General features: G+C 46.9%; 2 protein-coding genes across 2 annotated transcripts; one reads left to right on the top strand and one right to left on the bottom strand.

Moving 5' to 3' along the window:
* Positions 1-356: 356 nt before the first annotated feature.
* On the bottom strand, positions 357-3,491 carry LOC142364556 (protein ELYS-like). The gene is made up of 4 exons (XM_075444249.1): positions 2,873-3,491; positions 1,956-2,089; positions 1,397-1,503; positions 357-752 (listed from the first exon to the last, which is right to left on the bottom strand). The coding sequence occupies exons 1-4, from the start codon at positions 3,489-3,491 to the stop codon at positions 560-562; spliced, it is 1,053 nt and encodes a 350-aa protein (XP_075300364.1). The 3' UTR covers positions 357-559.
* An 8,606-nt stretch (positions 3,492-12,097) lies between these two features.
* On the top strand, positions 12,098-18,417 carry LOC104333360 (tubulin alpha-2 chain-like). Its single transcript, XM_075412661.1, is given in 7 exon segments — positions 12,098-12,227; positions 12,464-13,623; positions 14,322-14,470; positions 14,873-15,071; positions 15,074-15,296; positions 15,298-15,370; positions 15,372-18,417. Coding segments are annotated over 6 exon segments (1,203 nt in total). The 5' UTR covers positions 12,098-12,227; positions 12,464-13,526; the 3' UTR covers positions 15,834-18,417.
* The last annotated feature ends 1,488 nt before the right edge of the window (positions 18,418-19,905 follow it).

Below are 19,905 nucleotides of genomic sequence, written 5' to 3'. Positions count from 1 at the left end.
GACTTCAGTCTAGTACAACTTACCCGTGCATGTGAGGAATGACCAGTTTGTATCGTGAGCCCAGTTCTTTGTGCCAGAAGGTCCAACATCATTTATAAAACTGGAAGTAGTTTGTTTTAAATTTTCACTTGTTATAGGAATGCTACGCAAACTTTTAAAAAGCTGCAAAAGCTTTTGGCTTTACTTCTGAGGGTCAGCAACTCTTGCAAACCAACAGCAACATTTCGCAGCGATACAGCCCACTCAACCCACTGTTCCCTCAAAAAGCTGTCAGACACTAAGCATATCGTGAAGTATACATTTTTATTGAACATTCCTAAAATAAGCTGTATTAACGTATTATATGAATGTATGAACTCTTAATATAAAATAGAAAACTGCAGTGACTAAGGAAATCACACTCCATATGGAGTTACTTATTGAGACCGTTTGTTTATGAAATTTTACAATAATTTATATAAATTACCTCTTCCAAATTACATTTTTTTTCCTTTTTATTAATCCACACAATTTTGATGACTTTACAAACAGTGGTGTACATTATAAACTTAAAAAACAGTTACAGCATCTTCCGGCGCACAACTGGCTTTGGGAAATTAGACAGTCTTTTTTTGTTCTTCCGTAGAGTCTTCTCTGCCGTGTCTGCAGCTTCTTTCTGTTTGCTTTTAGTTCCATCCACAGGACTTCCAAAAGGAGAGACGAATTTTATTTCCACGGCTGGAGGTGAACAAGAACCTTGTTTTCTTGTGGTTCTGTAAAGAAAGGGAAGTATCAAACTGATTTTTTAGTACCAACAGTATTTAGTAGAGAACAACAAAACCCCCGTGAAATAACAAAATCAATGCCAAAGAATTATTTATGGGCTTCTTTGTACGTATGATAAAGGAAAAAAAGGTACATAAACAAGCTTCCTTTTCCATTCCTACCAGACTGTCCCAAGCATTCTCAGTCACTGTTCCTATGAGCTTTTAGAGCCCCCTCTCCCAGCTTTCAAAGGCAAACGCCCTCAAACAGTTCTCCAGAAGGAACCAGAAAACATGTCCGGAAACAAGAAGCTCTCTCTACCGGTTCTACGACCCCCTCCTGCCTTCTATGGGGAACTAAAGTTCGCAGGAGCGTGGTTTCATCAGACAGAATAAGAGAACACAAGGGCACGCCATCCTTGAAAAAAGCAGTACCCACTTGCCCTTTTCTGTCCCCTCCCTCTTCTGTTTCCATCAGAAAACTAAACCGTTAAGTGGGGAAACAGGTGCCTATCAGACCAGCAAGCTCGACAGGCTCGTAAAGTCAGAGCAGAACTGCACAGCCAGGTGAGGAAGAGGAAGTTAGGTGGCTGACAGCTGAATCACTACCACAATAAAGGAATGCACAGAAGTGTTCACAAAGAATTTCGTACTTGCTTGCTTTCTTCATTTTTGATTTTGCAGTTCTAGCTCGCTTCAATTTTTGCTTTCCCACAGACTCCGTAGATTTGGAATCCTCTTCCTCTTTAGCTGGAAGCTCCTATGTTAAGGAAACAAAAACGTCACTCATCCACAAGGTCTGACATTTCTACAAAATACAGCGGAGCCTTTCTTACATGAAGAAGCCATGCCAAAGTTTTTTCCAAATGCACTACAGTTTCTCTCCACAGAAAACAAACCTTCTATCTCAAATTACTGTACCATTCTAAAAGTTCAAATTCTGAAATTAACAGAAAACACATCAAGTCAGTCAAAAGAAAGCCACTGTGCCTTTTGTGAAAGGCAAAGCCATATTTCTTAATTCTTGACTAACACAAATACAAAATTTACTTTTACAGCTAGTTTTCATGAAAGAAAATGAATTCTTTAGCTGATTAATTTAGAGCTCTCTTTGTAGTTATACTTCCAAAGAAAAAGGCAAGGCATTGCAAAGTATGGTTTCAAAAAGCGGTACCGAGCAAAAATCAAGAACATGAGACAACTTTTACTTACCGGTTCCTTCACAATTCGGGAAATGCTAGGTACATTTTTTCTCCTTGACCTCAAAAGAGGGGGTGAAAAGACAAACTGAGAAGACAAGTCCGGATCTAAATCCTTAAGCTGCACAGGATGGGCTGCTTTTCCAGCTAAAATGAGAACGTATTGTTAACATGCACGTACATTATACACAAAGGATAGCGATGAGAAATGAAAGCTGATCATCAAGAGCAAAATAGCTTGCTGAAATAAAAGGTCCAATCACGTTTATAAACACTCGGTGTGGAGGTATTTCTCCCCCAGTAACTGCCTCTTGGGATCCACTCTTTTCAAGCAAATTGTGAAACAAAAGTAAGCCACTGGCGTGATTTTTACCTGCACTTACATCATCAAAGCTCTTCTGCTCAAGAGGCAGCAACAGTCCCTACACATCTCAAAAACATTTTTTTATCATGTACTCTAATAAAAACAATCCTCTGTGCAGTAACTTCACCTACAAAGTACATGCCCATGAAAAACAATCACATAATTAAACAGCTCTATAGTTTGTTGCAAGATGCAGCTCATCTTAACTTAAAAACCAAGCAGGATTTGGAAGCGTGCCTCCTTTAGCTCTCTGTTGGGATGGCAATCACATACTAACAGATGACCTCCACTTTTCAAAACTGACAGAAATCATGGTCATGAAAATAAAACAGCTTAAATTTCCATTCACTCTACGCAGATGAGCCGCCCTTTCCTCTGCTTCCATCGCAGCTAGCCAGCCAGTCACGTAGAGTTAGGAAAAAAGCTGAATTGCCTCTTTCCAAATTTTTTATTTTGTATGGCTACATTCTTTACAATACTTAAAGCCAACAACCCCACAGGCTGTTTTCTGTGGCTTACAAAAAAACCATTGTGCCCCACTTTGCATATAAACATAGTGCCCCTACCTTTACATTTCTTTGTCAGCTTTGTCAGAGGAGGAGAGAAAAGAAAGGACTCATTTTCCTCAACAGGCGGCTTCTGATGCACAGCAGTTTTGCAGGATCTAGTTCTTCTAATACGATCTGTTAAAGTTCGTGATGTTTCACCACATCCTGACGGGCTTCTGTCTTCGGGCAGCAAAGGACTGCCATCAGCTCCGTGGGGGAAGGCCTCCTCCACTACTGATCGTCTCTTCCTGCCCCGACGCCCTGTCCTTACTGTAGTCCTGGGTGCGGTTGATTCCTCAGCTGGCTGTGCAGGTGTTTGCTCATGAGCAGCTGCTTGTTCTGCCTGAGCACGTGGAACCCTTCTTGTTCTTCTCCGAGGGGTATCAAGGATTTCCACCTTCCCACCTGAACGGAAGCCATCCTGAGCAGAGACGGCTTCTGTGTCTGCCGCCAAGAGATTTTGTGCCCTCTTCCTAGCACTTCTTCGAGGAGTGACAGGACGCGTCAATTCGGGTTGAGGAAACACTGATTTAGACATATCCAGGTCAGCATTTTCTGACACTTCTGATGAACTCAGTTGTCTTCTTCTGCCTCTTTTAGATGGCACAGGTAAAAGGAGTTCGTCACTAGGCTGCATCTCTTCATCCTTGACAGTTGTTTTGAAGGAAGGGGTTAAAAGGGATTTTAGTAGAAGTAGCATTACCTAATAGTTGCGGTGCATTTAAAGAGAACTGATAGTGCCTATCGATTGTCTAAATTAACTAAAGCAGAGAGTCTTGTATCTGCATACAAAGGGTGGGAGTCCCGATCTGCGGTTCCGTAACTCCACAAGGAGCACAGCCAGTGACGGACAAAGTGCTTGGAATGATTATAAAGGTTGTAAATTTTTAACGTGCAAGTTGGGCTGCCGTAGTGCCTAACCACTCTCCTAAGTGACGGAGAATGGGAACTGGTTAATTATTAAAGTGGCAGAGCAAAGGAAATCACTCCTTAGGTGGTTTGGGCTCGAACCTTGGGAGTATTTAAAGAGGGGGAAAATTGGATACAAAGGGGAGAAGAAAGATTTTATTTGAAAGGGGCATACCTGACTCCCACAGGGTGGAAGGTAGCCTTAGATTGGGAACAACCTCCAGAAATCCTTATAAGTCCTGGGGTTGGCGGGCAAGTAGGAATAATTCCCTGCTTCACATGTGGGCTATCTCCTAGATTATATAAGAATTGGCACCAAGCTTGGGTTCTGTTGAGGTGTAAATCTTGTGATAAAAAGTAGTACTGTGTATCAAGGAGGCGAGGAGCGCAGTGTCCTAAGTGCCTTCCCCGGACCCCGTGGTTTTATAGTTGGGAGAGAACTCACCAAGAAATTGAGGCAGCGAAGCTGGTGTGTGGAAGGGAAAATTACATTCCGGAAATTTGGGAGAAAGATTGAGAGGAAACTATAACGAATTGTAAGAAGCGATTCGCGTGGAAACTTATTTAAAAAATAGCAAAAGGCAAATTAAAGGGGCAATAAGTCACGAAATGGGTAACAATCAGGGAGGAATTTTGAGAAAGAGTCCTTTAAGCTGTTTGCTTGCTCACTGGAAAGACATTGCTGGGACTGGAGGCATAAAAAGTAAAAGGAACCTTATCAAATATTGCAATCAGTGGTGGCCTCTATATAAATTAGAAAATGGGGTCAAGTGACCATTAAACGGGTCAATAGACTATAATACCCTTTTGCAGCTAATGCTGTTTTTTGAGGAGAGAAGGAAAATGTGATGAAGCCTTATATGCAGATATGTTTTTCACCCTCCAAAGCCTTCCGGAGTGACAAAGGGACTGCGAAATGATGCCACCACAGGAACCCATGGTACTCGCACTTGAGCGAGAAAATAATAAAGAACTCAGAGGTAAACTGAGGCGGCTTTGTTCGGCATGTAGCATTGGGCAAAGATGTACTAATCTGACTTGTTTAAGCCTCCCCCTCAACCACAGGAACAGGATGCGAACTCGGATGAAATCCCCACTCCTCCAGACAGCACCTGGAGAGATTGAACAGGGTTCTTCTGAGTCCCCATCCCAATTCCTGGATTGATTGAGGGATGTAATGCGCCGTAACACACTGCTGGACCCTGGGTCAAAGGTAGGAATACAACAACTAGTCTCCCTATTTTTGGGTCAGTCTATGGGAGACATTAGGCACAAACTCCAGAAGTTGCGACCTACGAAAGGCAGAAACTTGGAAGTCCTGCTAGATACAGCATGGAGAGTGTTTAGCAATAAAGAAGACAGAACAACAAGAGGTAGAATTTTTGGTTGACACGGGGGCAACATACTCGGTTTTGAATCAAGCCTTGATGCCCCTGGGGAGTGACTATATCATGGTAAAAGGGGCAACTGGCCAAAGTGAAAAGACATACTTTTGTAAACCTTTGAAGTATAAATTAGGAAAACAATGGGGCATCCACAAATTCTTGTATATGCCCAGTTCCCCAAAGGCACTTCTGGGAAGGCATTTGTTGGAACAATTGGGTGCAAAAATTACATTTGAAAAAAGAGAAATTACTCTGGAAGTAAAGGATCGACAATATATTCAGGTACTGAGTCTATTTCTAGCCAGTCCTTCCACAGAAGGAAAAATTCCCGAGGAGATCCTAAACCAGGTATACCCTGCGGTATGGGACACTGATGTGCCTGGAAGAGCAAAGAATGCTCCACCTGTTGAAGTTAGACTCAAAGAAGGCTGGCAACTGGTAAGAGTTAAGCAATATCCCCTAAAACAGGAAGATAAGGAAGGATTCCGGACAGAGACAGAAAGTTTTTTACAATTAGGACCCATATACTTTGTTGACCGTATTGGATCCCAAATTAACCTGGTTTACTGTTTTAGATCTGAAAGATGCCTTCTTTTGCCTCCCTCTCCATGAAGCCAGTCAGAAATTATTCTCATTTGAATGGGAGAACCCCAAAAGTGTTCGAAAGACTCAGCTCACTTGGACGGTGCTGCCACAAGGATTTAAGAACAGTCCTCAAAAGACTTGGAGTCCTAGGAAATCCTGTCTGAAGATGGGAAATTACTACAGTATGTGGATGACATCCTAATTGCCACCAAAACAGAAGACGGTTGTATCTCTTGGACAGTGAGTCTACTCAATTTCTTAGGGCTCCAAGGGTACTGGGTATCTAAAAAGAAGGCCCAGATAATGCAGCGCGAGGTGATTTACTTGGACTATGAGATTAGTGCTGGACAAAGAACTTTGGGACAGGCCCGTAAAGAGGCAATATGCCATACTCCGAGACCTCAGACAGTGAAAGAGTTACGGACTTTCTTGAGAATGACTGGGTGCTGCCAGCTTGGATTTATAATTGTGGACTACTTGTTAAACCACTATGTGTACTAACAGCTACCAGACAAAGTCACCTTAAATGGAACAAGGAGACCATGCAAGCCTTTTAACTACTGAAAAAGGCTCTTATGTTGGCCCCTGCCTTAGAGCTCCCAGATGTGAGTAAGCCATTTTTCCTTTTCTCTCACGAAAAGCAGGGGATTGCTCTGGGGATACTAACACAAGATCTGGGTCCATATCGACGAGCAGTTGCTTATCTCTCCAAACAACTGGATGCAACTGCGAAGGGTTGGCCTGGATATCTGCGAGCGGTTGCAGCTGTAATATTAAATATACAGGAAGCCTGAAAATTTACCTTGGGCCAGAAAACGACTGTCTTGGTGTCCCACACGGTATCCGCAGTATTGGAAGCAAAAGGAGGACACTGGCTTTCTCCACAAAGATTCCTGAGATATCAGGCCATACTGGTAGAACAGGATGATGTGGAGATTATAGTTACTAACATTGTCAATCCAGCTTCCTTTCTCAGTGGAAACACAGGAGAACCAGTGCATCATGACTGCTTGGAGACCATTGAAGCAACCTATGCAAGTCGCCCGGATTTGAGAGACAGCCCTATGGAAAATGGAAAAAACTGGTTTACAGATGGAAGCAGCTATGTTATGAGTGGTAAGAGACACGCGGGGTACGCTATTACCACCAGTCAAGACCTTTGCCCATAAACACCTCTGCGCAAAAGGCAGAGATAATTGCTTTAACCCGTGCCTTGGAATAGGCCCTGGGCAAAGTTGTGAATATATACACAGACTCGAAGTATGCCTTCAGAGTTGTGTATGCGCATGGAGTGATTTGGAAGGAAAGAGGACTATTGAACTCTCAAGGGAAAAACATCAAACATGCAGAAGAAATTTTGAAACTGCTGGAGGCAGTGGCAATTCGAGAAAGTGGCAATCATGCATATTAAAGCGCACCAGAAAGTGAGCTCAGAATTGGAAAACGGAAATGAGCTGGTGGACAGAGAGGCAAAACAGGTGGCTAAAACAGAGGTAAAAACTGAAGGGGCTTTAATCCCTGACAGATGAATCTCCCTAGAAAGTAAGCCAGAATATACTAAGGAAGACCAGAAACTTGTCACAGATCTAGAAGGGTCATATAATGAGGAAGGCTCAAACCCCACAGGGAAAACTAATCATTCCCTCCTGTCTGATATGGCATTTGATAAGGGAAGAACATAAGAAAAGGCACTGGGGGAACAAAGGCTCTGTACAAACATTTAATTAGAGAGATTGTGGCCAGAAATTTATACACCACGGTGAGACAGGTGACTCAGCAGTGTGATCTTTGCCTCTAGACTAATCCGAAAAATAACCCTAAACCATAAATGGGTCAGACTGGAAAAGGTAATGGGCGTGGGCAGCAATGGCAAATTGATTTCATGGAACTCCCAAGAAAAGGCGGGTATCGATATCTATTGATATTAACCGATACTTTTTCAGGTTGGCCGGAAGCATTCCCGACCAGGACGGCTGAAGATCGAGAGGTGTAGCCTTTGGCGTTGCAAGAGTATGGGAGATTCTTATAGTGAATGGAAAAAGAACCAATTATGACAAAAGCTGGAGTCCAATAAGTATTTTGAGAAGATGTTGAATAACGATGTACTATAATAGAATTAAGAGTAGTAAAAGAATTTACTAACTTTTTTGAAAAGGGGGGACTAAAGGAAGTGGTTAAAAGGGATTTTAATAGAAGTGGAATTACCTAATAGTTGCTGTGCATTTAAAAAACTGATAGTGCCTATCTATTGTCTAAATTAACTGAAGCAGAGAGTCTTGCATCTCCATACAAAGGGGTTAGTTCCTGATAGGGGCTGGGGGTCGCCTAGAACCGGTCAAGACCGACCCTGCTGTATAGATGGGAGCCAGAAGAGAACTGAGTTTGTGCAGAAACAAAGGTCAATCAGCGGACACCGTGATGAAAAGCAGGAGACTTCATCTTGGGACCCCCAACGACCACCACTAGGAGGCACTGCGCAAGTGCAACTGGGAGGATTCTGTGGTAATTACTTCTTGGAATTAATTACAATATGGAAATTATTTCTCGGAACTGATTTTGATATGCAATGAGGATAGATACATATGTATAGGTGTATTGGGAAATCTAATGTACATGTAATATTTGATTGTATAAATTGAAGAGACACGTTGCTGCTCGGTGCGCACGACTTTGGTGGGACTACTGCCCGTGCTGCCCGGCACTGAATAAACATACATATTTTAAAATCTTACAGATTGTGGAGTCTGCTTTCCGCACGTCACTACAAATTCATACAAAAATCACTGACTACAGCCCAGCTTACCCCAACAGTCCATTTTGCATTTGTGTTCTCTTCCATGAAAGATACTTTAGGTTTCTTTGCTGGTACAGGAGGAGTAACTGATTGTCCTGGAGATGTACAGGGACTTGCTGGGGGTGTAGCGCAAAGGCTGGATTTCAGAATAGACTTTGGTGTTAAGCCAGGAAAACCAGAAGCAGATGTGGCCAAAACTTTAGCTCTCTATGAAAAGAAACAAATATATGTCATTTAAAGCCAATTCAAGCTTCAAAACTGAAGACTCCCCTTGTCAAAAGTATTAGCTTCAACTACAAACTGACTTTGCACCAGCAGAGAGGACAAAGATCAACCTCTGCACAGCTCTTTTTCAAAAGGTACACAGATCTTAAAAACCCGTGTTTTTTGTCTTTCATTTGGCTGTTTGGGTTTCTTTTTATTTAAACGCTGACATCAAATGTTCTTGTTTCAAATTAATTTCTGGATGAATCAAGACTATGGCACCTTGTTGTCTGCAGTGTGATCTCCCCTCCCAGTAATTTCTGCAATTTCTACACTGCTCTTCTAAAAGACATGCAACTTCCAAGGTCACCCCGGACACAGCGACTGAAAACACTGCCACCCAAAATGGCAATCAGCAAAGCAACAGCGACAGCTAACTTTTTCACTCCTTCATCAATCCTCGCACTCGACTAACTTGAGTGACACTGCTGTAAAGATACCGACACATCTTCGTCTAGAAGCGTGCCGGTCTTCTTCCCTCAGCTCAAAACAGATTTCACAGTGTCGAAAGGGTCGCAAAGGAGGATAATGAATCTAACTTCATGATATGGGCCATATTTAAGAAGAAGAAAATGGTGATAATGCAGAGAGATCACAACTGTTTTGTTCAGGTAGGCAAAGGCAAAAAGATCAGCACCGAGAAGACAGGTCACATGACATTTCCTCGCATGACAGGAGTTGGATGCCAGTGAATGGAAACAGAAGCATAGAACCATAAGTTGGAAAAGACCTCTAAGTTCAACAAGTCCAATCATCCACCCAACACCACCATTCCTACTAAACCAAAACCTTGAAGTGCCACATGTACAAGTTTTTTAAACACCTCCAGGGACGGGGACTTTATCACTTCCATAGGCAGCCTGTTCCAATGCCTGACCACTCTTTCTGTGAAGAAATTTTTCCTAATATCCAATCTAAACCTCCCGTGGCGCAACTTGAGGCCATTGCTTCTCATCCTATCACTAGTTACTTGGGAGAAGAGACCAACACCCATCTCACCACAACCTCTTTTCAGGTAGTTGTAGAGAGCAACAAGGTCTCCCCTCAGCCTCCTTTTCTCCAGACTAAACAGCCCCAGCTCCCTCAGCTGCTCCTCATAGGACTTGTTCTCCAGACCCCTCACCAGCCTCATTGCCCTTCTCTGGACACGCTCCAGCACCTCAATGTCCTTCTTGTAGTGAGGGGCCCAAAACTGCACACAGTACTCCAGGTGTGGCCTCACCAGTGCCGAGTACAGGGGCACGATCACCTCCCTACTCCTGCTGGCCACACTGTTCCTGATCCAAACCAGGATGCCCTTGGCCTTCTTGGCCACCTGGGCACACTGCTGGCTCATGTTCAGCCAGCTGTTGACCAGCATCCCCAGGTCCTTTTCCGCTGGGCAGCTTTCCAGCCACTCCTCCCCAAGCCTGTAGTGCTGCATGGGGTTGCTGTTACCCAAGTGCAGGACCCCGCACTTGGCCTTGCTGAACCTCATACAGTTGGCGTCGGCCCATCCATCCAGTCTGTCCAGATTTGTCCATGTAAGTATACATAATATAGTTCAAAGCTCCAGTTCCTTGAACAGCGGAATGTGCTTAAAACGGCAGGCACGGGGGTGGCTGAGGAAAAGGCCCCGGAGGAGGAGGAGGCCGGGAGAGGAGGGCATCCACCAGCCCGCCGGCCAGGCTGCGCTGCTGGGGCAGCGGGGGAGCCGCCGCCCCTTGCCGTCCGCCTTCCTCCGCCGCCCGGCCGCGCTGGAGAAAGCCGCAGGACCGCAGCGGCCTCCCCCGGGGCCCGTCGCTCGGCAGGGACACGCGCGGGGCTGGGCTGACGCCCGACGGCCGCGGGGAGAACGGCAGCGGCCGCAGCGGGACCCCACCTAACGGGGGCAGCCGCATCGGAGGACGCCGGCTCGGCGCGAGTGAGAAACCGAGGGGGGTTCTGGCACGGACCGGCACCGAGCCCCGTCCCGGCGCGGCTGAAGGCGTCGTGATCCCCCCCGCCTGCGGTAGCAGCTTCCCGGGGGACGCCCGGAGACCCCGCTCGGACCCACGACTCCTCCCACGGAGTCAGCGCCTCGCAGCCGCCCCGCCTGCGGGCGGGACGGGCCCCGCGGAACCCGGCGGCGGCGGCTCCCCACTCCCTCACGCCACCGCGAGACTACGCGTCCCGCCGGCCCGCGGGGCGGGGAGAAGATGGCGGCCGGGGGCTTTTCCGCTGCCGGGCGGCGGTGGGGTAGGGGGGTCCCTCACGGCCCTCCGGGGCCGCGCTGCTGCCGCTGCCTGCCCGAGCGCAGCGGAGCGGGGCCTCGCGGGGGGCCGTGGCGGCGCCGGAGCCGGGCGGGCGGCGGGGCGCGCGGCAGCGGCTCTCCCGGCAGCCCTCCCGCCGCCGCCATGAGGAGCGAGCTGCTGGCCTGGCCCCCGGCCTCGGCCCATGCGGCCTCGCTGCTGGTGAGGCGGCGGACCTGCTGGTGCTGCACCGGGACTTGGCCGCCGCTGTGGAGAGGCGTGAGGCGGGCGGCGACAGCCTGGGCCCCGGGACCGGCCCCGAGAGGTGCGAGCGGGCGTGCGGAGCCGGGACGGGGCGGCGCTGGGAGGTGGCCTCGGCGTCAGGCTGGCTGCGAACCGCAGCCGCCTCTGCCCCGTTTGGGGTTTTGCTGTTCCTAATGCAGGGCTTTTGGGGTTTAATGAAGTGGAATTTTTTGGCGGGGGGTTAGGGGTCTCTTAGGTTCGAATATAACTGTTATCTGTGTGAACGGCAGCAGCACCCGCGGTGCTCGCCTTGGTTTTCTTAGCTTTTTGTTAGCTAAATGAATGGAAGGTGGCACTTTTTGCTGAAAAAGCGAGTTGGCAGCTGTTGAAAACCTGTCTTGGCTTTGGCTGCCGTTTGCCAACGGCCTGTCTGTATTGATGTGCCTGGTATGAAAGGAGCTGCGGGGCTCTGCGGCGTGCTCAGAGCCTTTCCCACGCCCCCCTAGAGAGACAGACTCTGCGCATCTTCTCGGGGGGTTGGCTTTGCCTTTTTGTGGGGGGCGAGGAGAGGGAAAGGAGGGGAAGCGGCTGCCGGAGAACCATAGAGTGCCTAGGCCAGGCTGCAGCTCCCTGGAAGGGACGCGAGGGAAAGGTGGTTGTGAGAAGCGCTTCTTGAGGTGTTTCTTCATTACCAGTTCTGCAGAAGAGAAGTGCTCCCTTTGTGTTGTGGGGATTCCGGCGCTGGCTGAGATGAACCGGTGGAGGGAAGTTCTGTCTTGGGTCCTACAGTGTTAACATGTCCTTGAACATCTGCCTCTGAAAGTTCTGGAGCTGTGGTGAGTTTCCATCTGTGGCTGCCAGATACACGCAGGGCTTGCATTAGGTGTAACAGCAGGCCAGACTTGAATATTGAGCGATATTTCGACTTTGCGTGGTGTAGGTGAGGATGAAAGCGGAACCTGGGACAGGCCTGATCTTGACCTGTGAGTGCTGGAGCCTGCCCGTAGGCCAGCTGATCACTTTACGGTGGTAAAATAGAAAAGGAATGATGTTGAGAAAGTAACATCAGTGCTTGCACCTGTTGTGCGCCTCGGTAATCTCTCTGTGCTTCAGGTGCAGACCCTGACATATGTCTCCATGTAGCTGTTTGTGGGGAGTAACTGTCAGTGATCTCAGCTTTTACAAAGAGTTAGTGTTTTCTGGTATTCTTGTGTTTCAGCATCCTGTTACACAGCAAAGCGAGAGAGGCCCTGGTGATGCTGGAGGTTGGCAGCAGCTGGCTGAGAGACCAAACCAGTAAGAGCCTCCCCGAGTCTGGTTCACTGCTGGAGCTCTGTCTGTTGCACGTGTTGCTTCCTCTTGGCCGGTTTGAGGGGGCAGCAGAGCTTGTGCGCGGCTGTGATGTTTTCGACAGCCAGCAGCAGCTAGCGTTTCTTGGGACCGTTTGTGACAGCCGATGTCGGTGGACTCAACGGGAAGAGATGCACTCGGCTGCTGAAGAGCAGCAAGATGGAGCAACAGAAACTCTTCTGGGTAGGCTTTCCCTCTGTTGTTTGCGTTTGTCTTCTTTTTTATAGTTTTATTTCAAGTGAGTTGCTCCCTTACTAACAAAGGGTAGGAAGTATTAGCTATTTATTAAGAATATTGTCGTGAGAAACCAGCCACGAGGAAGTCCTGTTGCGTATCAGAGAAACTTAGTGATCCATTTGCTGACAATTACTAAGCGTGTTTAGTCTCTGCAGACGTCAAGAGACGGTAATTATTTTCCAGGTTCAAAAGCACTTCACAATAAATGTGGTTTGTTGTTTTTTTTTTCCAAAGGTGCAAAAGGGAAACTAAAACTACCTAGCAATCCTTTAAGGGTACATTTTTTTGGCTCTGTGTATGCTCTGCTTCGTCTCTATTCACAGTCGAGCCCATGCAGAACAATACATGTCTGGCATTTGAAGTACTGCTGCTCCTCCAGAACTGTAAATCACTTGACATGATCTCCCAGGAGAGAAGCTGGCACTACTGTGGTAGAAGATCATATAAAAAAGTAGCTGCCTAAAAAAAGGTGTAATGAATTGTATTATAAAATGGTAATGTTTCTCTGTTCCTTATTCTAAAAAAACCCACCCGACCCAACTCTCATGCAATCAAACTAAGAACAGTCTTACTTTAGTATCTTGGTTTCGTGTTATCTGTATCCATGGGATTACTTTTTTTACTTTCCTTTGCCCTAACAGCCTCTGTTCTTGTATTCCAGGTGCTCTGTCCCAAAAGCTCTTGACCGTGTTGACATGACTACGTGGAGCACTGAGGTCCACGTGAAGCCACTGCTATTTACTTCCTTACGAAAAGATGCTCTTGGCTACTTTTCTGCTTTACCTGGTGGTGGTGAGATTAGACCCGGGTGCATTATAAAGATTTCCAATTTTTAAAATTCCATTATGGTTAAAGAGAAGAGTTGCTTTTAATAGATTTGGTCTGTGTAAATGTATCGTGCTTGGGAGATGCAAAACTGGGTGGCTAGGAACTTGCTGTTTGGGCTTGGTTCTAATGTTTCCAGTTGCAATCCATGTGGAGAGATGTAGCTCCACAAAAGCCAGTTTTCTGTAAATTCCACCCTCGGCTCTTTCCAAGAGAGAAGGTACAGACTGAGAGGCAGGCTGAGCTCTCTTAGACTCAGCCGCTGCCTCAGTCAGGTTGGAGTGCCACAAGGTGAGTGAGTACCTCTTGGCAGAGCGATTGCCTTCTAGGGCTGTCCTGTCAGGAAAGCGGGGAGTTGCTTGATGGACCTGTATCTGATCAGCATATAGAGCTGAAATTTTACCACAGCATGGCACGTCCCTCATCTGGTAAATGAATTCATTTGTATAACACAGCAACTTACATTTAGAGCAGAGTCCACTTCTTTTTTTTTCGAAACGGAGAACATCTCAGATCATACTCCTCACCTCTGTACTTTGTTTTTCAACATGCAGATCTTCCATACCATTTTCTGCCAACATAAAATGCTCCCTTTGTTTTGCAGACGTTATCGGCCTTGGTGAATTACCTCTTCCAAGCTTACGCTGTTTCTCTCTCTTGTTCAGTTGAAGTGCGGACTGGTGCCTACCGGCAGCTTTTCCATCCGGAACAGCTGACCACAGGAAAGGAAGATGCAGCAAATATTGATGCACGTGGCCACTACACCACTGGCAAAGACAAAATTGGCATGGCATTAGATCGTATCCGCAAGATGGTGTGCACTGTTAAATTAGAAGCAAGACCTTAGGAGGGTGGGAAGGGAAATACCACATATATTTTTTTTTTATAGCGGCTCTCATTTTGCTTTTACTATTGTTACTGGCTCAGAACACAGAAATGCAGGTCCCAAATGTCCCATCTTAGTTTTCATATCAATGGAAGACTTAAATGGAAAACCTGAAATAGTGCTATAGCATTATTATTGTAAGAAAAAAATCAGTATCGCTCTACTGATACTCTACCCTGAGATTTACAGCGGAAGACAGACAATGAGGGTTTTCTGGAAAAATTGCTGACTTTTGAGCTGTTCACTGGGTGTGGGTGTTGCTGTCTCTATCTGAGGGTGTCATTTAAAGATATGTTCACTTATTCTTTCACTTTTCCTGTTGGCTTTCAGGCTGGTGCCTCTTCTGGGCTGCAAGGATTCCTGATCTTGCACAGCTTTGGTGGGGGTACTGGCTCTGGCTTTACCTCTTTACTGATGGGACGCCTCTCCACTGAATACAGAAACCAGTGCAGACTGGAGTTTGCCATCTCCCCGGCCCCTCAGCTCTCCAGTGCTGTGGTGGAGCCCTACAGTTCCATCCTGACCACGCACACACCCTGGAGCATTGGGACTGCACTTTCATGGTGGATAATGAGGCTGTCTATGACATCTGCCACCAAAACCTGGATATCGAGCGTCCCACTTGCACTAACCTCAACCGCCTCATCAGCCAGATTGTCTCCTCCATCACCGCCTCTCTGCACTTCGACAGTGCGCTCAATGTGGAGCTGACCGAGTTCCAGACAAACCTGGTGCCCTACCCGCGCATCCACTTTAGTGACCTACACCCCCATCGTGTCCCCTGACAGAGCATATCACAAGCAGCTCTCGGTGGCTGAAATCACCAGCCTCCCGCTTTGAGCCCAGCAAGCAGAGGGTGAAGTGTGACCCAAGGCATGGGAAGTACATGGCCTGTGGCATGCTCTGCCGTGGCGATGTAGTTCCTGAAGACGTCAGCATAGCAATTGCTACCGTCAAGACCAACAGATCCTTCCAGTTTGTCAACTGGTGTCCAACAGGCTTCAAGGTGAATACGGCTGTCATGAGCTTCTCTTCAGTGTTTAAAGGGCAAGTTCAGTCTAGCAGAAAACTTGTATTTAAACTTCTAGATCTTGTATGTTTTCCACTTGTAAGAAGAAGGAAATGGGATCACAGCAGGGTGAATTGGCACACTGTCTGGCAACTGCTCCCTCCCTCAAGCAAGGATCACGATCATTCTGATGATCTTCGTAGAGGGGGAGTAACAGATTGTCCTGCAGTCTTTAGCATCACACAGCCATCACTGAATTTGGCAGAGACCGACATCACTTAGCTGACCTCACTCAGTTGTCATTCACTGAACTGGGTTAAGACACTGAAGCAGATCTCCTCTGGCTTGTAGGTGTGCAAGGCAGACTATACAGGGCCACTGCGCACTTGCAGAATGAGCTGCTTCAGCTACACATAGCGTCTTGAAGTATCCAAGTATATTGAAAAGTCCTGTTTTAATTTATTTGGCTCCATGCCGTAAAAAACAAGTGTATTTCACAAAGCTATGGCACAACATGCATCCTGCCATTAACTCAGAACAAAACTTCCCCTCTTCAAGACTCTTCCCGACGTACTGCTTCCAAAAGGACTGTCTACACAATAACCGCAGGCAGACTGAAAATATTCCACAAGTGGAATCCAACAGGGTTGGTGTTACATACTTTGGGGGTTTCATTTGAAACCAGGTTTACAGGCTACGGGCTTTTGGTTTGGTTGGTTGTTACTGTTTTTCCAAAACACAAACCTTAACCACAAGAGGAGTCTCCAGTAACTTCAGCTCCGATGCTCTGGCGAACTTGTTTTGTGAGATGGAACCGAGCATGCTGGATTTCAATGGGCTGGATGCCATGAAGGAAGGAGCAGCTGTGCATGGTGACTGCCAGCTGCCACCCTGTGCTGCAGAGCACGAAGAAACAGGACGAGCCAACAAATCCAGCAGCCTGTTCAGATACACAATTTAACATTGGAACATTAATAAAAAATGAAAACAATAACGCTGCATTTCAAGAAATCCGTGGTGACACATAGCACAAATAGCCTTAATGAAGAAGACAGCCAAGTGAACCCTCACTGATGGGGTTATGTACCAGGCCCATGAACAAGTTACGGGCATTTTCTTTTAGTTAATGATTTCTTTACATTTCGTACTTCATCATTCCCGCACGGGAAGGACATGGACCTGTCAAAGCGGGGCCAGAGAAGGGGCACAAATTTGATCTCAGGGGGCTGGAACACCTCTCCTAGGAAGAAAGGCTGAGAGAGTTGGAGCTGTTCAGCCTGGAGAAGGGAAGGCTGCAGGCAGACCTTAGAGCAGCCTTCCAGTACCTGAAAGGGGCCTACAAGAAAGCTGCAGAGGGACTGCAGTGATCGGACAAGGGGTGATGGCTTTAAACCAAAAGGGGGAGGATTTCCATTAGATGTAAGAAAGAATTTCTTGACGATGAGGGTGGTGAGGCACTGGCACAGGTTGCCCAGAGAAGCTGGGGATGCCCTCTCTGTGGCAGCGTTCAAGGCCAGGCTGGACAGGGCTTTGAGCAACCCGCTCTAGCGCAGGGTGGCCCTGCCCGTGGTGCAGCGGCTGGAACTAGAGGATCTTGAAGGTCCCTTCCAACCCAAACCATTCTGTCATTTCCTAAAGCACTGCCTCTGAGGCAAGAGCAATCCAATTACAAGTTGCTCAAGTGATGTCATTCTCCTGTCAGAAGAAAATGCATCTACATTTCAATGCTGGGACCTCTTCAAACCCTCCACTTAGCCGTGTCCCTAAATTGACCTTCTCTTGAACAGGTACAAAACCACATGCAAACAGCAGACATTGCAAACACAAGAAGTACACACACAGATATATATCTCCAGACATGAGTAGCAAGACCTCTCTGAAATATTTGTTCTGTCGATCTACTCTACCTGGAACTTTTTTGTGAATATTTTGTAACTGGTGTCCCAACAAATGCATCGCGTAACTCTGCATCAGGGAGAGGATGTGTTCTGATGGCTGGTTCTGTAGCTCTGGGACTAGAATTAGAAGGAAAATGTAACTCTCTTTCATTCCCCTGAAGTCCCGACAGCAGGAGTCAAGTTTCTTTCACCGTACCACCCGTAGGAAAATAGTCAGACATCTACGAGCCTCTTTTCCGCTCTTTAAAATTCTGCCTATTTCTAACTGCAAAAGGGCAGAAACGAGGCAGAAAGTGGGCAGGAAGTGGTGTAAGATCACTATTTGATCACACAGTCCAGTCTATCAAAATTCATCCACCAACAGCTTGAGGGTAACCATAGGTTTAGTTGCAGCTAGCTGAAACATGGTAAACACATTCACCACAATGTAAATACATGTATTTGCATAAATAAGATTATTCTAGCAGACAAACTTTCTCTCGACACATATTACTTATGATGTATTGATTCTTAAGTGTCATATATTGTATGTGCAAAAAAAAGCCACACAAAGCTTTATTCAGGTGCACCTTCCCTCCAAAACACTAACCTAATTCAAATGGATTTCTCTTTCTCTCTCTCCCTCCAAACATATGCCTCAAGACTGAACTTTGTTAAAAGGCTGCTTACCTATCATATGGTGAGAAACTGGTCTGCTGCTCATTTGCTACCCACACTTCTCTGATTTTGGACAACACGCTGCTGCTGAAAGTTGCCATTGAATGCAGTTTTCCTTCATTGGCTTGTTTTGCTATGGTTGATAAAGGCTTTGGTCTTGTGGCTGTAAAGCTTGAGGGAAAACATGTCAGCGTGGGGTCATCAAAGTGATGGTTAGTTGCCCATCATAGTCCCCCCCCTAAAAATTACCTTCTCTTAAGGCTGATGAAGGCAAACGATAAGGCTTGGCTCTCTCTACAGCCAGCTTCCTTTGAACTCTGGGAAGGATCTTGCCGTAGTGCTCTAATAGGGAATGTCTGGCAACTGCTCTCTCTCTCAAGCGAGGATCACAATCATTCTGATGATTGAAAAGCGTAAATCAGAAAGTGAACTAATTCCCAGAAGATTAAGTGGCAAAATTAAGCGACAAATTCAGTGACACTGCTGTTTACAAACTTTTTTTTAAAAAAAAAAGGTAAAGCAAATCACAGTCTATATATAGAGCCTTTACATGAATTTTACAAAGTCATACAAAAATCACTGACTGCAGCCCAGCTTACCCCAACAGTCCATTTTGCATTCGAGTTCTCTTCCACGAAAGATAGTTTAGGTTCCTTTGCTCGTAGAGGGGGAGTAACTGATTGTCCTGAAGATTCATAGGGACTTGCTGGGCGTGCGGTGCGAAGGCTGGATTTGAGAATAGACTTCGGTGTAAAGCCAGGAAAGGCAGAAGCAGACGTGGCCAAAACTTGAGCTCTCTATGAAAAGAAATATGAAAGACGTGTTTGTATAAAATGTGCCCTTTCTCTTTTGGACATCCCATTGACACAAACTCCTAAATACTTACATAAGTGGAAATCTGAATTGTATAGGAGTGTCTCCTCAGCCAGAAATATTATACAGACTCTCCTCACTGGCTATATAGCAGTGTTGGGAAACATAATTTCAGCAACAGTACAGATATTAGCATTGGAAAAACATTTGTCATACAAATAGCTGGTTTAAGAATGAAAACTTTTACCTTATATATTTTAGCAGACGAAATTTTAGAGGCGCAATGAGAGAGATCAGTATCGCACATGTCACTTATTAATCCCCCACCTCCCCCCTTTGGCTCCTACATCGCCTCTGACTCGTACGGGACCACTGAAGCTCGTCGGAGAGCTGAACGTATCGTTAGATAAATGTAGGATTGCTGTGCTCTGCAAAGGAGATGTTTCTATCCTTCAAGCTATGCCTGCAGTACATAAGCCTGGCCAAGCCCCAGAGGACGCTTACTTCCCATACGCGGTTATCGAGGAAGTTCGGAAATCCATACGAGTTCGTGGTCTCCAGGCTTCGTTTACCACGAACCTTATACAGGCACAGCAGGGCGTTATGGAACCGGACTTGTCTCGACATCGCCGTCTGACCGCGGCCACCGCTCCCCGACGGGGCCGCCGTGCCTCTGGAGAGGCGGCGGCGCCGAGCTGCGGACGGCCGGGCCCGAGGCGCCAACAGCCTGCCTGAGGAGACGGCGGGCCGCACGCGCGCCCGGGCCGCTAGGCCGCGCGGTGCCCGCTCCCTCCTGCGTGCCCGCAGGACGCCTCGCCTCGAGGGAGAAGGGCGCCATCTGCTGGGCGTCGCCGGGCTCGTGGCGGGCCGTCCCTGGCTGACTCGGGTGATCTGACGCCGCCTGGGACCTGTTTTTTCCCTTTTCCTTGCTCTCTCCTTCGCCTCCTCCCCCCGTTCTCTCTCTGTTCTCCCCCTGCCCCGCCTTC

This window comes from Opisthocomus hoazin, chromosome 2, assembly GCF_030867145.1.
Source record: "Opisthocomus hoazin isolate bOpiHoa1 chromosome 2, bOpiHoa1.hap1, whole genome shotgun sequence".
Taxonomy (NCBI): domain Eukaryota; kingdom Metazoa; phylum Chordata; class Aves; order Opisthocomiformes; family Opisthocomidae; genus Opisthocomus; species Opisthocomus hoazin.
This window is presented reverse-complemented; position numbering and strand designations above follow the sequence as displayed.